General features: G+C 47.6%; 1 protein-coding gene across 2 annotated transcripts in view; it reads right to left on the bottom strand.

Annotated features, from left to right (window-relative positions):
• The window catches only part of MFHAS1 (multifunctional ROCO family signaling regulator 1), a 35,357-nt gene that overhangs the window by 4,356 nt on the left and 14,780 nt on the right, over positions 1 to 16,221 (bottom strand). For both annotated transcript variants that reach the window (XM_069784974.1, XM_069784964.1), the window contains exon 2: positions 1,415 to 1,541. In XM_069784974.1, the coding sequence (XP_069641075.1) occupies positions 1,415 to 1,541 (127 nt within the window). The remainder of the gene's footprint in view (positions 1 to 1,414; positions 1,542 to 16,221) is intronic.

Raw genomic sequence — 16,221 nt, 5'->3', positions numbered from 1 at the left:
GAAACTGGGGCACAGTTGTTAGATGTTGTGAAAGGCAGGCTGCAGGACAGGAGGACAAGTGCACAGGCACAGCCTGACAGCACAGTACAACAAAACTTGCAACCTGAGGTTAGAAATCTGCTGAGCCAAGTATGCACCCAGGAGGACCAAATGAAGTCAGTGGTGACCTGTGGCTCAGGATAAGGGCGGCTACCTTGTTTCCTGCCCCAGGTGGAGACTTCCAACTTCACCTTCACACAGCTCAACAGCCACTCATTACTGAAGCTATTCTCCAGCAGGATGAGCATATTTTGGGGTGGGAGGGTACTGAACAGAGAGAACAGCATCCAAAGCTACTTTCAGATACTGAAGTGAGAGTAATAGGCATTCACATGCAGCACAGCAGCAGCCACCAGCAAGATACTTGGCTTGCTCCTCTAAGCTCCCTGCCTAATTTCCTTGCGCCACTCCAAGGAGAGCAGGCCATGGCTGCATTTCTGTTCTCATTTCAGAACATGGTTTAGTGGGCATGGCTGATGGCTGGACTCGATGATCTTGAAGGTCTTTTCCAACCTAAATGATTCTATGATTCTGCAAGAAAACCTATGCATCAAAAAGCCAAGGCACTGGCTGTTTTTATGAGTGTTGTTCCACATTTGTTCCCACCACAACACAGCTCTGTTTTCCAAGCATATCCCCACTCCGTGGAGTGAAGGACACATTGGCTATTGATACACAGGAGGGCAGGGCTTCTGTCCAGAAGGACCTCAACAAATTGGAGGACTGGGCCAACAACAGTGCTGTGAAATTCAACAAGGACAAGTGCATAGCCCTACATCTAGAACAGGACAACACCATGTATCACCATAGCCTGGAGTCCAGCTGGCTTAGGATCTGGTGGAGAACACGTTGAACACAAGGCAGCAGTGCATCTTTGGGGCAATAAAAGCCAAGCTGTAATAAGGAAGACTCAGACAGGACAGAAGGAAAAAAGTTCTGCCCCAGGAGGGCAGCGTTAACTCTAGAGTCCAGAGAGGTGGTGGCATCTCCATCCTTGGCAGTCATCAACCCTCACCTACGCAAAGTCCCAAGCAACCTCACCTGGCTGTGAGGGTGGCCCTGCTTGGAGCAGGGGGTGGACAGAGACCTCTTGAGGTCCCGCCCTACCTAAACCTGCCTATGATTGTATTATCTCCTAATCTGTCCTGCCCACTACGTGTCTTGCATGTGCCACAACACAGCTCAGGGAACACCTCAACCCATTTTACTGTATCTCTGATCCTTTGAGCAGGCTGTCTATATCCACAAATAATTAGAACAGTCCCCAGGCTGTAGGGCTGCTACCTTCCAGAAAAAATACTTAGTGAGGGTGTGTTTTACGTAGGCTTTCTGGTGTCTACTGACAGGTGAATGGGGGTCTGCTTTCAGGTCTCACTTGGAACAAGGGCTGATCACAGTAGGAGTTGGGGGGTAAACCAAGGCAACATTAACTCGCTCGCTGCCGTTCTTGGGACAGATGATCTCCGTCAGTCCCTCTGGTCTCGGCTGACTCAGCAGTTCTCCTGTGAATAAGGGAAAACAATGAAAACACTTAAGCATTGGAAAAGCAGTTTTTGCAATTTTTGCTTTTAGCATGCCCTTCCCCTCCCCCTCACCAAGTAGACATCCATGATGGATGCAAGTGAACACTGTAAGAGGGCTTACTGGTCCTGCAACCCAAGCAGGTCTCATCCGTGTAACCATGGTGAATGTCCTGGTGATTACAGCTTGGAGACATGCTGCTGCACACAAACGTAACATCTGCCATCTTTCCTGTCTCTGCTTTGAATCACCGCACACAGATGTGAGAGCTCCTTAGGGATTCATAGCATCTAGATGGAGCCTATTGAGATGGAGGTTTTAGGAGTAGGTGTTTTAATTAGGCTTTGGGGGCAGATGGGATCCAGAAGTTTACCTTCAATCTCCATGAAGAGGAAGAAGCTGACCTGTAGCATCAGCAGGAAACTCGCAGACAGGTAGAGAAAGCTACAGATACAAACCTTATTATTCACATCTGCATACTACAGCCATCCACACCCACAAAGCTACCAAAAAAGCAGCTGTCTTTCAGTTCAGGTAGAAGGATGCTACAAGGACCCTGCCAAGACCACCTTTTTTGGTATGAACCAGAAGGAAGATGGTCTGAAAGCACTGCTACAGACATGATTTTTACATCACTTCAGTATTTCTCCCCTAACAAATTCTAGGGAGGACCTCAAACCAGCCACAGACAAGCGTGCTTGACCTTTTCTAAACCCGTATGTTACCTCCTGTTCTGTCCCTGAGAAACTCTGCCCATTGCAGCTGTCCAGCTGTTGCTCCAGTACTGCAACTTCTGAGCTGGAGCTACCTAGGAGTTGGAGAAACTGTGCTGTTCTGCAATGGCTGGCCAGCTGCAGGCTGCTTCTCTTAGCTGCCAGAACAATATTTAGAAGCAGGTAAAAATACTCAAGAGGATCCTGTAACAGCCCTCTCCCTGGTCGCACTTGCCACAGCTGCCATGGGACTGCTGCTGCGTCCTGTCAGGGCTCTGGACCACACTATAATCTGCTGAGCATGCAGATCCCAGCTCCCAGCCATCAGCTCTTCCCTAATGGAGGCAATACGAGCTCTGTATTGAGTCAGTAGCAGCGGGGGGCTCTCACACCGCACGGTATCCCTCTGCTAAATGAGTTGCGTCAGCTCTGCTGTTCAAGTGCCAAGTTGGCAGCTCCCCACCACTGGCACCCTTGCAGCATGTAGTCCAGGGCAAGATGCAGGTCAGCACAGTGAGAGGGGAAAGCCAGGTGCTGCGATGTGCCCAGCTCCGAGGAACACTTCCCCAGCAGCTTGCTCTGAGCAACTCAAGTTTCCTCCTGGCTCCACTCCACACATGACTCGCCCCAGCAGGGCAGATTCCCTGGCCATTGACATGCCATCTCCTTGGTGTAGTCCAGCCACAGCTTAGACAGCCAATAGCACCAGAAGCACCTCTTGATACCAGTCTGGCAGGTAGGGTCTGCTCTCAAAGGCAATATGGGATGGGAGCATCCATGCCCAGCAAGCGCTCAATTCTTCTACTGAGCGTGTCGACAGCGGTGCCGAATAGCCCTACCCAAGGCAGAGGTACCAGGCCACAGCTGGCTTGTGCCAGCTAGATCAGTGACTTCCTTTACAGAGGAAGGCCGGCTGTAAGCAGGCTACAGTCACAGGTCCGTACAAAACTTCTGCAGCCATCAATCAAGCAGCCACCATGAGCTGTCCCCACTTCCACTAAAACACTCAAGATAGATGATTCTTGGACTCCCCTATTTTGAAACGCACTTGCAATAAATTCCTCTGCTGTTGAACACAGAACATCAGAAAAATGTCTCCCTGTGTCTAGCTGCGATTGACAGGCACCCCAGGAAAACCAGAAAAGAAATCATGCTTTGAAGAAGTACTGCCCAGGCTGCGCAGCAATGGCACAACAGTCAGCCCCATCACACATGAAGCCCCTCAAATGCTGCTTCCCTCCTCTCCTCCTCACACTGCTTCTCTTCTCACTTTCACGAAAAAGCAGCTTTAAAACCTCTTGGTTATTCCAAAGCAAGAACACATAATTTGGTATCGTGAAAGCAGAGGGGAGAGCCTGGCAGGGAACACACACACACAGTTCCCCTTGAGAAAGACCCCACCTCTGGGGCCAGTAATTCCAGTTTGCCCCCATGGTCTGCAATCTGAATTTACATTTGGTTTAAATATTTACCCTTGTCTCACACCCACACTCAAACCTGAAGCGGAAGAGCAGCTTTTAAGCCTTGCAGACATGTCTCCCAAAACAGAAGAATCGTGATGGTATTTGCAATTCAAAGTTAAATCTGCAAGGCAGCGTCCTCAATTACGTGAGCTGTTGCACGCTGAAAGCAGCATTGCATCCCATCAAGCACGTACGCCACAGGGCTCTGTGTCCTAGTGATTCCCAGGTTTCCAACCCCAGGTTGACTTCCAAACTGCATTATTGCTAACAGTACTGAAAACACCAGCTCTGACAGGTGCGTCATAAAATCAGTGCACAATTATGTGCTTTAAAGACAGGGCTAATATCCATTAGATCTTAAACCAGAGGAGTGCAATAAGACCGGTCTGTCTGCTTGAGCCTTCATTCCCATTTCCATCTCCCTACTTCAGGAATCCTTAGATGGAGATTTCTCAGGCAGAGAAGATTGCTGCAGGGTAAAACAGATGCCTCATTTGCAGGCAAACCCGTTCCCACAGCTCTTCAGTCAACCCTCCTTTTCTTTACCTTCCCCTCTAGGTTGCCTCTGGGATAAAGCTCACCTCACTCTGTCCCCAGCCTCATCCACACCTTCTCCAGCCCCACTCCCATTTCCTGCTGACATACACACTGCTCCCCAGAAGACATGATTTTCTCACAGTTACTTCATGAGATACATCACAACACCAAGTAGGCAGAAGGTCACCTGTGCATCCTTCCTATTGCTCCCCCTCCCAGCTAAGGGATGTCCCACTGCCTTCCCACCATAGCATTCTCGTCCCCTTGTCTTTGCAAAGTGCTCATCTTTGCTGCAGAAACTCATCACAGTACTAAACCAGGCATAACTATCTAAATCATGCTTCACATCACTGCTAAATAAAAGCCAGTGCAAATCCCATTGCAATATGCCATCTTCAGAGCTCAAACTAGCATTGAGACACTGCTGGGAGAGTTGCACACTCTCCAGTCCCAGAATCTCCTGGAGGTTTCAGAAACCTCATGTTTCTATTCAGAAATTATTCAAGCTGCAGGAGATTAGAAATAAAAGTCTTCAGGGCTGTGGCAAGGTGGGAAAGAAGAGATCAAACGAAGTATTGCACTGATACAAAAGAAAAAGTGAAGTGCCTGGTATGCAGTGGTGTTTGCTTTGCTTAACTGTTAAGTTTAAATGTAGCTAGAGCAGCCCATGTGTGCAGCACTTGTTCTACCCCTGTGTACAGACTAGCCAGTCTGTATTTTGATTGCACATTCCTTTATGAGCATGTCACAAATTTTACTGGAAACCTCAGTTCTGCTGCCCCCTCTGAAAGGCTGCCCTGCAATAGCACAGACACAAACCACAAAGCTTATCCTAGTCTTGACGTGGCCTTGGTTTTAATGTTAACTTCCACAGAAGCCACTAAGGTTTTAACCAAAACTCCCAACTATTTTGTCTTAAGGCTAAAGACTAACACGATCGAGTTTTTGAAGAAAAATCCCATCTTCTGGGAGACAAATCTGCATCACGAAGGTTATTCAGCTGATTTAGGAGTATGAGCCCTATTTGCAAAGGCCCTTTAATGCTGGATACTTGCTGATCAAGGCCTGATTTTTAGATGCATCTAAGTCCCAGTTCAGGTGATAGCAGAGTCACCCACCAAGCCTGGTTAAAAGCACCTGCAAATAGACAACAGATGCTTTAGACGCAAACTCCTTTGCTGCCTCTCCATTTACAATGGCAGAAACAGTGCAGAGGAGTTGCATCTGTCCCATGGCCATCCTCCTGGTGTTTTGGCACAGAAACAGGTCTCCACAACTGGGTAAAATGTGCTGTACAGCAGGCTAAGGCTGAGATATAAACCAAGACCCTGTCATGAAACTACCATAGTTGGTTTTGGCTGCAGCACAAGCTGGTTTGTAAACTCCCCCAGGCGGATGGGGTAAGCGAGTCATGGTGCCCACACTATTTAAAAGAAACCTGCTACACGTGGGCGGTCACAGGCAAAGATAGGAACAAACCTTCAGTCATGCCCAAAGCTCTAACAGAAGGGCCTGTTTCCTCTCAGCATTAGCCAGCTCACCCGAAGCAGGTATTTTTATGTCAGCAAGATGTTCTTTGCTGCCACTGTTTTATCCCAGAACAGACACAGGAACGGCCAACTTTGAGCGGCTCATGCTGGGCTCCCGGGCCAGGCCAATGCCTGCAGCCTGCAAGGATAACTGCATGTGCCAGACAGAGCGTAACTGTGTATTGCCACTCAGTGTGCGAGGAAGACATTTCTACTGCCATATATGCCCAGGAACACAGAAAAGCATCACTGTACAATTTTTGGTCAAGTACAGAGTTAGGTACATTATTCCTTCTGTCCTTGATTTACTATGATTTGGGGAGGGATGCCTCCCTCGGGGCCCATGCCAGTGATCAGACCCATGCGTGCTGCAAAGCACACTTCACTGGACTTTAGGAAATACCCATGAAATGCCAGATACCCATGACAAATCAGAGATTTAGGAGGGAGGCTGACAGCAAGAAAAGTGAGTACTTGCAGTAGTGTTCGGTTACTCCAGGCTGGCCGCCAGACAAGGCCAGCTGTAAGCCTACTTGGCTGCCTAACAGAGAGAAGAGTTTTGCATGCAAGGAGGAAAATCCCACCCGGACCATTTGCCTTCACGCAGTTCCCACTGCAACGGCTGTGCTAAGTGGCACAAGGTTCCTTGTTCATGTGTCAACAATCTGCAGCAAGGGCACAGGGGTGAGAGACTCTGCTCCGGCCTGCCGTGCCACCTCCTTTCTCTCAGAGCTCCCAGGAGAACACATTTGCACAGTATCAGCCTGATGGTGTTTCTCATTTTCATGCTGTCATTCCTGCTGTCAGGATCTGGACTCCATTAGGACAACCAGCAAGCAGTGGATGAGCAGGACCCTGGTCCTCGCTCCGTGGTGCTGCTTCTCTCTCTCCAGTCTGCTTGGGACGTTGAGGCCCATGCTTCATGACAGGGGCATGAGACAGCCAAAACCAAGCTGTTCCTACATCCTGCCCTGCCTCAGCACTGACCCACTCACTCCACCCCATGCCCCAGAGCTGCTCCAACCACATACCCGCTGGTTTTTGCAGCTCCACTGCTCATTTGCTGTCCTACCCCAAATCCCTTCTCACTTTTCCTCCGTGCTGAAGGCCTTCAGACACCAACCACTGCAAGTGGGGTTGGCAGGAGACAGACTCTACATCTCAGCCTCAACTGCTTCTCTGTCAAGCCTCCTTTGACTAAACCTTCCTTGTGACATCTCTCAGCACAGCACCCAGCAGTCATGCCTTCAGAAAAGTAGAAAATGGAACACTTCAACACTGCCCACGTACCAACAGCATGTGTCCCGTGCTCGGTTTCTAACAGCAGTCAGAAAGCAGGGCTCACAAGAGAGCCCTAGGTCCCAGGACACCCCTCTGCTTCGCATGTGTCCTACCCCCTTTCATCCATACAACTGCAAAGAGATTGGGGTTGGAGAAGCTACAGCTTCTCTGCCTGGCTGTTAGTTGTTTTGAGGTTCAACAGCTGGAGCACTTACACAATTAGATCAAACCTGTCACAAAGGCAGGATGAGTTGAATAGACACGTACACAGATCTCCCCCTCTGCTGCAAGCACAGGCAACACCCTCACACACTGGGACTTTGCAGCCAGCTCTACAGCAGACGAGAAATCTGCCAGGAGTCTTGGCAGAACAAGAGGGAAGGAGATGGTGTCTCACACCAAGCCTGTTTCTACTCCACGCCATTTAAATCTTGTCTTCACCACTCCCTGCTTGGATGAAATGAGTGAGTTGCTTCCTGCAAATGTTGCTGTGCATGACACACAAGCTTATTCTCAAGCACTGCGCACAGAAAATACTGCTCTGTATTGGTATGAATTTTTAATATGCTCCTCACAGCACTGCCTGCATGTCACGCACAAAAACATTCCCCAGAAAGTTAGAACTCTGCACTTTCCTTGATTTATTTCTAGAGTCCTGAGCGACCTTATCTACCTGGCCTGCTTGGAGCAGAGGGCTGGATTGAGACCTCCAAGTTAGGACTTCATTTTCTTCTCACTGGATGCTATTCTCCTGGCTGCAAATGTAACAAAAATAAAGAAGCTGAAAGCAGAGACATCACAAAATGGAGCAGAGCAGGGTGAAATCCACATTATGAACAAAAGTTTCACACACCTCACATTGCAGTCCTGCTTAAAGGAGCTTAAAACTAGCAAACAAAACCAACAACAACCCCAGCCTGTGAAAGTGCCCCAGTGGGAGAGACCACTGTGGAAAAAAGGAACAGAGAAGAAAACTCTGTTGGTAAGCACCAATCACAACAGCAGGCTGGTGAGCAGAGCCATCCACCAAGTACTGCATGTGCACAGGAACATATCAGCTTGGGATTAAATATAGTTAAAAAAGAAAGGCAAGGCTTGAAAACAGAAAGTGAAGCTTGCTCTGGAAATGCAGAGTGAGAAAGCAAGCCAGTTGCAAGGCAAAGGACCAACCTGCAGAGATGAGTCCCCAAGACCAGAAGCTGAGAGCACAGAGAAAGGATGTGGAGAGCAAGAAAGAGGGTCAGAGCTTTCCAAAATATGCAAAAGGAACTGGAGCCAATTTGCCATTTCTCCTTTGAAGGGTTCAAGACCAAAAATGTCAGCAGTGACACCTTCCTTGAACACACGAGTAGTCTCCTGTGGGTGCTCAGCTCCACTCCAGAGCATCACAACTGCCAGAGAGACAGGCTCAGCCTTGGGGCTGCTGCCTGACCCAAGCACCAGATTGCTTTCCAGCCCTTGCATTCATAGCACCAGCTGCCTCTCAAGCCAGCACCTCATCTCTAGGCCTCACAGCTCTGGCTGTGGACATGTATATGGCTCACCTTGAATATTTCCCCCAGTTGGCTGCACAGGAAAATGTTTTCCCAAGGCTCTTAATTCATGACAGATGGCAGAAACATGAAACAACCTCCATGGTGGATCTCTGGAAACAGGCAGTAGTGCTTTTCAGCTTGGAGCTGACAAGTCTAGGTCAAGCTTCAGGACCTAGAGCTGGAGTTCCCCAGGCCAGGAACCCCAGACCACCTGCAGAAGCTGTGCTCTGCTCAGTTCAAGCCCAAGCAGCTTTCCCACCGCAGCTGAGATCACCTGCACTTCACCTCCTACCCAAGGAGCTACCAGGCTAATCACGCTGGTGGGAAGCCAGGGACAGTGCCAAAGGGTAAGGTGGTCTGCAAGGCCTGCCCAGGAGACACAGGGAGATAGATGCTGTACCTGGCAACTGCTACCTCTAATTTTAGCCACTCAGGGAAGGGGAGAGGTCACACAAACACCAGCTAGAGACTGGAAGGCTTAAGGGCGTTAAACACCCTCCTCCCTCCCCAAGTCTTGAGAGCGTCAGCTAGCTCTTAACCCCTTGCTGTCACAGCAGAAGAGGACACTGACACACCTCAGCAGTTGCAAAAGCTCTGGGCAAGCCTTTGGCACTGGATGGAACGTAACTCTGGGTGGAGAACTTGAGTGGAAAGCATTTTGGATGCTTGACTCAGCAGCTACAGGAGGGTAATTATTCAAAATGCCAATTTACACCTCATCTACTAATTTCCCCAACATGCGTTATTTGAGATCATCCCTTACCAGTGTGGCAGTACAAGGTTTCCAAGTATAAAACTTGGAAAACTCTACATTTGTCCCAAAACATTAGTTAATTATCTTTCTCTCAGGCACACAGAAGTTAATTATAGTTAGAACTGGAATTCAATTAAAAGCAAAATGAAAACCCCACACATTCCCCAAACCACACAATTTGGTACTTCCTATCTCCATACTCACAAACCAGAATGGAGACAGCAGGAGGAGATCATCAAAACAGCTCCATCAAAATAACTCCAGGAGCAGCCATGAAGGTTTCCGCCCTTCTGTCTCATTCTGACAGTATGACATAAGCAGCTCAGAGAAATAAAGGATGGTTGACATCTAACTTATTCCTAAGCCAGTGCGGGAAACTGATCTACCATCAGTGTGGCTAAACAATGCATTCAACATCTCTTTCCTCTTTCCGCAACTGGTGAAATACTGAGTGCAGAGAGCATTTATGCCTGGTAACAATGACATCTCAGCAAGAGGCCTGCCATGAGGAGAGGAGGCTGTGACTTTTGACACCACCACCCCCTCCAAAAAGATGGGGTGAGGGGGGATGTGAACATGATGCCATTTCTCCTCTGTCCCATCAAACTCAATCTATTTCAAATAGTATTTCAGCATGAGTAGCCTCCCTTGTCCAGCTTCATCTCTACCTGTTCTTCTGGGCACTCCATCCTTCTTCTCCCTGTGCAACAGGCAAGGTGGGAGCAAGCCACCTCTGCCCATGAGTGACCACAGCAGGCACTGGAGAAAGTAAGTGACCAAAGAGGGCAAGTAAACAGCACAGCATAAAGGCAGGAAAATGAAAGGGGACACTGGGGAAAAGTTGAAATAAAAACCAAAGCATCCTCCAAATTGCTGAACATTTTGCTGCCCTTCTAATATCTAAAAAGCTCCTTGAATTGGCAGGTTGCAACACAGCACTTTCGGATGACTGCAATACAAAGCCATGAAAAATTGACTTACTTCATTAACATTTTAGGACCTTATTAGCTGGAACGAAATTGACTGTCAAGGCATTTTAAGGGAGAGTCATGGTGTAATGAGCTCAGTGAGAATTATCCTCATCCCAGAATAGAAACAGGTCTGTCACTGAGCAACCAAGCCCAGAATCTACCTTTTGGTTATTTTTAATTCCACCCCTTCAGCCATATCTGCCATGAGCACTTTCTCATTCTGCCAAGGCAAGGCACCAGCTGGAGAGAAAGCTGCAGCCAGCCCCGACCTGTCTGCTCTCACCCAGTAACAGCAAGGCACAACTGCATGCAGAGCATCCCCCTGAACGCTAGACACCACCAGCTGCAGCCAGTCCAAACAGCAACAATTCCCACCAGCCATAAGCCCACCTTTCCAAACAGTAATTCCAAAGCTATTACACCCTCATCACAGAGGAGATGCTGAGCCTTCTTTCATCCTGATGATTAGCATGCTGCAGGTCCCACTAAAGGAAAAAAAAGAGTTTAAGAGTTCCCAAAGCCATTACTATGATAAAGTTAACAGGCAGGGTTCACTGTAGTCTGCAGGGACCCACCAGGACCGGTCAGCATCCTGCTGGCTCCGGCTCTCTGCATTTGGGTCACAACACGTTAATAGCTGGCCACGTGAAAAGCCAGCTCCTGGAGCGGGGCTTACAAGACTTAGTCTCATGGACTTCCAGCCTTATGCAACAGATGAGGCAGGGCCAAGTCTCAGCCTTCCCCTCTGCTAAATTTAGAGAATTAGGCAAGCCTGCAAGTCATTTTCCTCACAATAGTTTGGCTACAGTATTGCACCCAGAGCTGGCTGATCATTTTTCTGCCTGCTCCAACGCAAGAACTAGGAAGCCTCAATGCAGGTACTGCAAGGTGCACTTGAAGAAAACCAAAGGAAGCAGTCCAGCACCTGACACAGCCTGCAGAACACCCTGCTGCAACAGGCTCTAGATTTAAGAAGCTCACAAGGGTTCACGAAGAGACTGGACCAGTAACTGGCAAAGTGTCTTTAAGCATTACCGAAGAGACAAATCCTTGCGCTGAAGATAGACAAAGGCTGGGAAAGCACTTGGGACAAGTTTTTTCTCCCAGTTGGCTTGCTCCTTCCCCGCAAGATGTCCACGCATGCCATGACTGAAGGTAGGATCCTGGCTAGGCAGCCCCTCTTCTGGAAGTTCAGCAAAGTCCAGCTTGGGAGCGAAATACCTGCAGTTCCCCTTGTAGTAGCCTTTTACATTCTGCCACAGCAACCTTTTTTTTTTTTTTAAATTTACCTGCTTTTCGCCAGCCAAGAAGAACAAACCAAAACACATGCAGGACATACATGTACATGTGCTGCCCAACAGTCTTCCCTGAGATTAAATAAACTCCTTCCTGGGTAAAATTAACTTGGCTCCATGAGTTGCTGTTGCCTTAGGGTCATTCCAAGGCTTCAGTGTGTTCTGCAAATGGAATTGGAGGGAGCTGTATTTTCAAACCTGCATAGTAAGTATTCTCTTCCAGATCATTAAAGGTGAGATACATATGCAATAGTCCTCTGTAAAGCTATTTTGGTCACTCTAAAACCCTTGCTGTTCAGCAGGACAACCACAGAGCCCACTTAAGCAAAGGAACAAATTATTTTTATTTTTTCCCTCCATCATCAACTGGTCTAAGGAACAAAATCTAAACACCATAAGTCCCATTCAGGCTCAAATGTTAAGTCAAGTAAATGTTTTACATGGTAATTGAACCAACTTGAACTAATCCCTGTTTTAACCTATTAACATGACTTTCTATTGAAGCCACTTTACTGTGGAATTTGATCTATGCATGTACATCAGACAATTTATTCTAGGCTCATGCTTAATTGGAGCAAAATGCCTCCTTGGTGCTTCTCCTACAAAGCTACCCACTTCCTGCTGGTAATAACTAACACCACACTACATGCTGACCACAGGTATGGCTTTAGCCGAGTAGGAGCCTGCAGGATCACAGAAGTTTCCTTAATTACAAGGGCATCAGATCTAACTTGCTTCTCTGTATATATTTTTTCCCTTTACATTGAAGTTTCACGAGTACATCCTTAGGTCAAGTGTTTCTTCCTTGTGAGACAGCGTGATGTAGATTTGCATGAAGCTATATGGCTGAAATCAGAGAAGCAGAGCACTGAGACCAGTGGCCAACTCTCTTCTGGGTCTCATGGGTAAGGCTGGTATCTTCTCTAAAAGCATTCCTGGTACATAGGGCAGTGCCCAAGCAGCACTCCACAGAACTCAGAGCCTGAGTTTCGCTATGCCAACAGAGGTGGAGAACTGATTTTTGTTTCAAATCTTCCCTATTTGTTTGATTTAAAGTATTTTTGTTATTACCAAAATTGCTCTCTCTGAAGTCTGAGTGAGCTGCTGGCTTTGCACTGCTCAATGGTCAAGAACAAAGCTCTGTCTGTCCTTCTACTATTAAGAGCTTTTACTTGTCCCCTTTTCCAGAGGGGATGAGAACTAATCTTTTAATTTTTTTTTTTTCCTGTGATTCCTCAGTACTTCCAATCATTTAACCATTCTTCTCTGAACCCTCTCATTCCCTAATATCCAATCAGGCGACAACTAACAGCTGTAAATCAAGGCAATAACTAGCTTTTGCTTACAAACACCTTTTCCCCAAGGGAAAGTGCTTATTTATGGACTTAACATTAGACTGTTTTACTACCTCTGCTGAAACCAATTCTTACTACTTTTTATTCTGCCACTGGAACGCCTTCCAATGATAAGTCATACACGTTCAGAAACAATAGCTTTGCTACTTAACTCCTGCAGAGTTCATTGCCTGCTAAATGCCATCTGGTCTGGGGTTCTCAGTGCCCAAAAATAAACTGCAGCATCCATCTTTGCTGTTTAAAAATCACTTCTATGGCGTCATGTTTGCTACTGAAACAGGAAGGAGCCCTGGGGGCTGTAAAGAACTCATCAGCCTCCCAGGGAGGCAGCAGGATTGCCAGGAGAACATTTCACTCCCCCACTCCCTTGCACCTTCCCAGGAGCTGCCTGCTCCACTATGGGACTCTGGGACAAAGCTGAGCTCCTTCCTGGCCCCCTAACTATTTGTGCTGCAAACCTGTATTCCTTCAAGGTTTTCTCCAGGCAGCTTTCTACGAGGTGGATAACACTGAGGTATTTACTCCCCAGTGTCATTGTAACATGGCCGTGGCCTCCTCTCCTTCAATGTTTCACCAACCCACCTGAACCGCAAGCTGGCTGGCTCTCCTCTGGATGTGCCCAGCACTGATCCCCTCAGAGGGATCTGTCTTGGGAAGAAATAAACTTAAAACTTCCCAGTCATTTACTTCTACTGATCGAAGAGATCTTAAGCATATGGTCAAGATACCCCAAAAGTGAGGACTATTGGGACTGGAAAAGCAGGAACCAGCAGGATGCTCGCTTTCAAATGCCATTCAGTGCTGGTGTTCAGGCCCCAACCAGGATTGCTCTGAGGGGAGGTGAAGCAGATGTGGCAGCTCAAGAGATAGCTTCTGCCAGAGAAGTGGGCAAAACACTGGAGAAGAAGGAGGAGAACAGAAGACAGCATGTTACAGAGCTACTCAGAGATCATGCGTTATTTTAGACAGTGCACTGCGCACAATACAATGGCAGAGCAACAACCAAAGAAATAAGGTCAATCACACAAACTCACCCAAAAGGCCATTACAAGAGAAGCAAAGAGCATCCCCTCCTCTGCTGTGTTTCATCCAGGATCCCAATTTGTTCCGAGATGCAGGAGTCCCTGGAGGACCACCAGTATTTTGGACATAAGACAGTTTAAAGGGGGAGCATGAGCCAGACTGGACTAGAAAGAGTCTTTCCTTCCCTTCACCACCACCAAAAGTTTGCTCTGTGAGGCAAAAATTCAGAGAAAGCACAGACCTAGTGGCTGCTTCTATTTGCACACATAAGGATTTTGCATGCTTGGTGCTAGTGAAAATGTGTCCCACAGCTCTGGACTTCACCAGCAGCTGCCTGGGAGCCAGAGGCACCCATGTCCCTTCTCCATGATCTGGTTCCCTCCCACCTCCCTCAGCCTCCTGCATTTTTCTTAAACACACAAGCCAAGAGAACAGTCCTCCAAGCAAGGCAAAGCTTTATCAAAAATGACTTCCGATTAAAAAGTTTTAAATCCTTCTGTAATGATGACTGGATTATCCACATCACGCTGCATTATGCAACGGGGGATAAAGCAGCACAGAGCAAGTGGCGAAAATGCTGTCTCCAGCAGAGCCACAACTTTGCGGGCAGCTCCCACATGCCATGTTGGCAATGAACTAGAGGCCAGGCAAGAACTGCACTCAAGCTGCTCAACCTCCCTAGGAGGTCCATGCTGCCAGCATCCACCCTGCTGTCCAGGGGCAGAAGCAGCCATTCAGTAAGCAAACAGCTATGCTGCTCAGCTTCCCCTGGCCCAAAGACACCCAGCCACACTTGCAGCTGCCAGCTTTTAATGGGAAGCACATTTTTAGCACCTGCAAAGTGCTGTGCTAATCCAAGTCACAGATTCAGAGCCAGCCTACTGTGCTCCCCAAACCAGCCCATCAAGCATCTGCTCTCATCACACCCTCTTCAGCCCAATGGTTTGGGGGGGGGGGGGTGGTATTTTTTACCTTTTTTTTTTTTTTTAATCAGATCCCCCTGTGAGCATGGTATTGCCTTGTTTGGCAACATTTTCTTAACATTGTGTTTAGCTTCACTGCATGCATTCAAAAACGTGCATGTGTGTATGTACATAACGTGCTAGCCTTTCTTTTGTTGTAGAAGATCTGATTTATTTCAAAGAATGACAAGGAACAAGTTAAAAATAATAGGCAGCTTCAAATCTTTGTGGTAGCGTTCTGTTACAAAGAAGACAGAGAAAGGTACTTTTTTTCTGATACCAAAGGAAGGTTCCCAAACTTTTCTTTCATCCAAAAAAGTCTTTACTTTGGCTGAGCCTTTGAAGCACAAATACATTGCTTGGGAAAAAACACACACACGACTCAACTCTTGATCATTTATTTCAGCATCTTATCCTAAGAAGGCTCCAAGCTGACCACAGCAGCTACTTACTGAGCTGAATTATTTGCCCACACAAGCATCGGTTAATATCTTGCCAAAATCCACCTCAGAGTCTATAGGGCTCCCTCCAGGCACAGGCATGCTCCTCTGAGAAATTACAAACTTCTCACTTACTAAAGCTGGCATGAAAATGTCACCAATGCTAGATCACAGGTTTCTCCTTCACCAGCATGAGTGAGACTCCCTGCCCAAAACCCCTGACAGTACAGGTTCAGGTACACAGATCTGATGAGACCTGTTAGCAAGGGCAAATCACACAGGGCTTCATTCCCTACACAGCCCTCCAGCACTGTCACGAAGCTGGGCACAAGTTCCTGGAGATGACCAAAGTTCCCGAGTGAGGCTCTGCATTGCCTCCATTTTCACCCACTGAATGTATCTGCACAACTGTCCACCAGAAGCTTAAAAAAAAAACAGTAAGAAGTAAATTCTTGCTCAGCAGATCTCTGGGATATTGCAGCCAGCAAGCAATGACATCTCTTCCCAATGTCCCAGTTGTCTGCCTTCACTCCCATCTCAATGTGAAAGCAGGCGTGGGATGTTCGGAAACAAGTCAGAAGGCAGCTGAAGCAGAGCAGTCAGCTATACGAAAATAGGAGCTCAAAGCTCCGCAGAGCCAGCTTTAACAAAGGAGCTGGCTTTAAAAAAAAAAACAAAAACCCCCAAAACAAAACCAGTAAAAAAGTCTGAAAGCTTCAGTTATATATTCCTGGCACCAAGAGCTCAAGGCGCTCCAGTGGGGCATGATTCCAGCAGTGCATTTTCAAGCCTGGGATGGCTCC

Source organism: Haliaeetus albicilla, chromosome 1, assembly GCF_947461875.1.
Source record: "Haliaeetus albicilla chromosome 1, bHalAlb1.1, whole genome shotgun sequence".
In the NCBI taxonomy this organism is placed as follows: Eukaryota; Metazoa; Chordata; class Aves; order Accipitriformes; family Accipitridae; genus Haliaeetus; species Haliaeetus albicilla.
The sequence above is the reverse complement of the archived record's forward strand: the minus strand, read 5'-3'. Positions and strand labels throughout refer to the sequence as shown.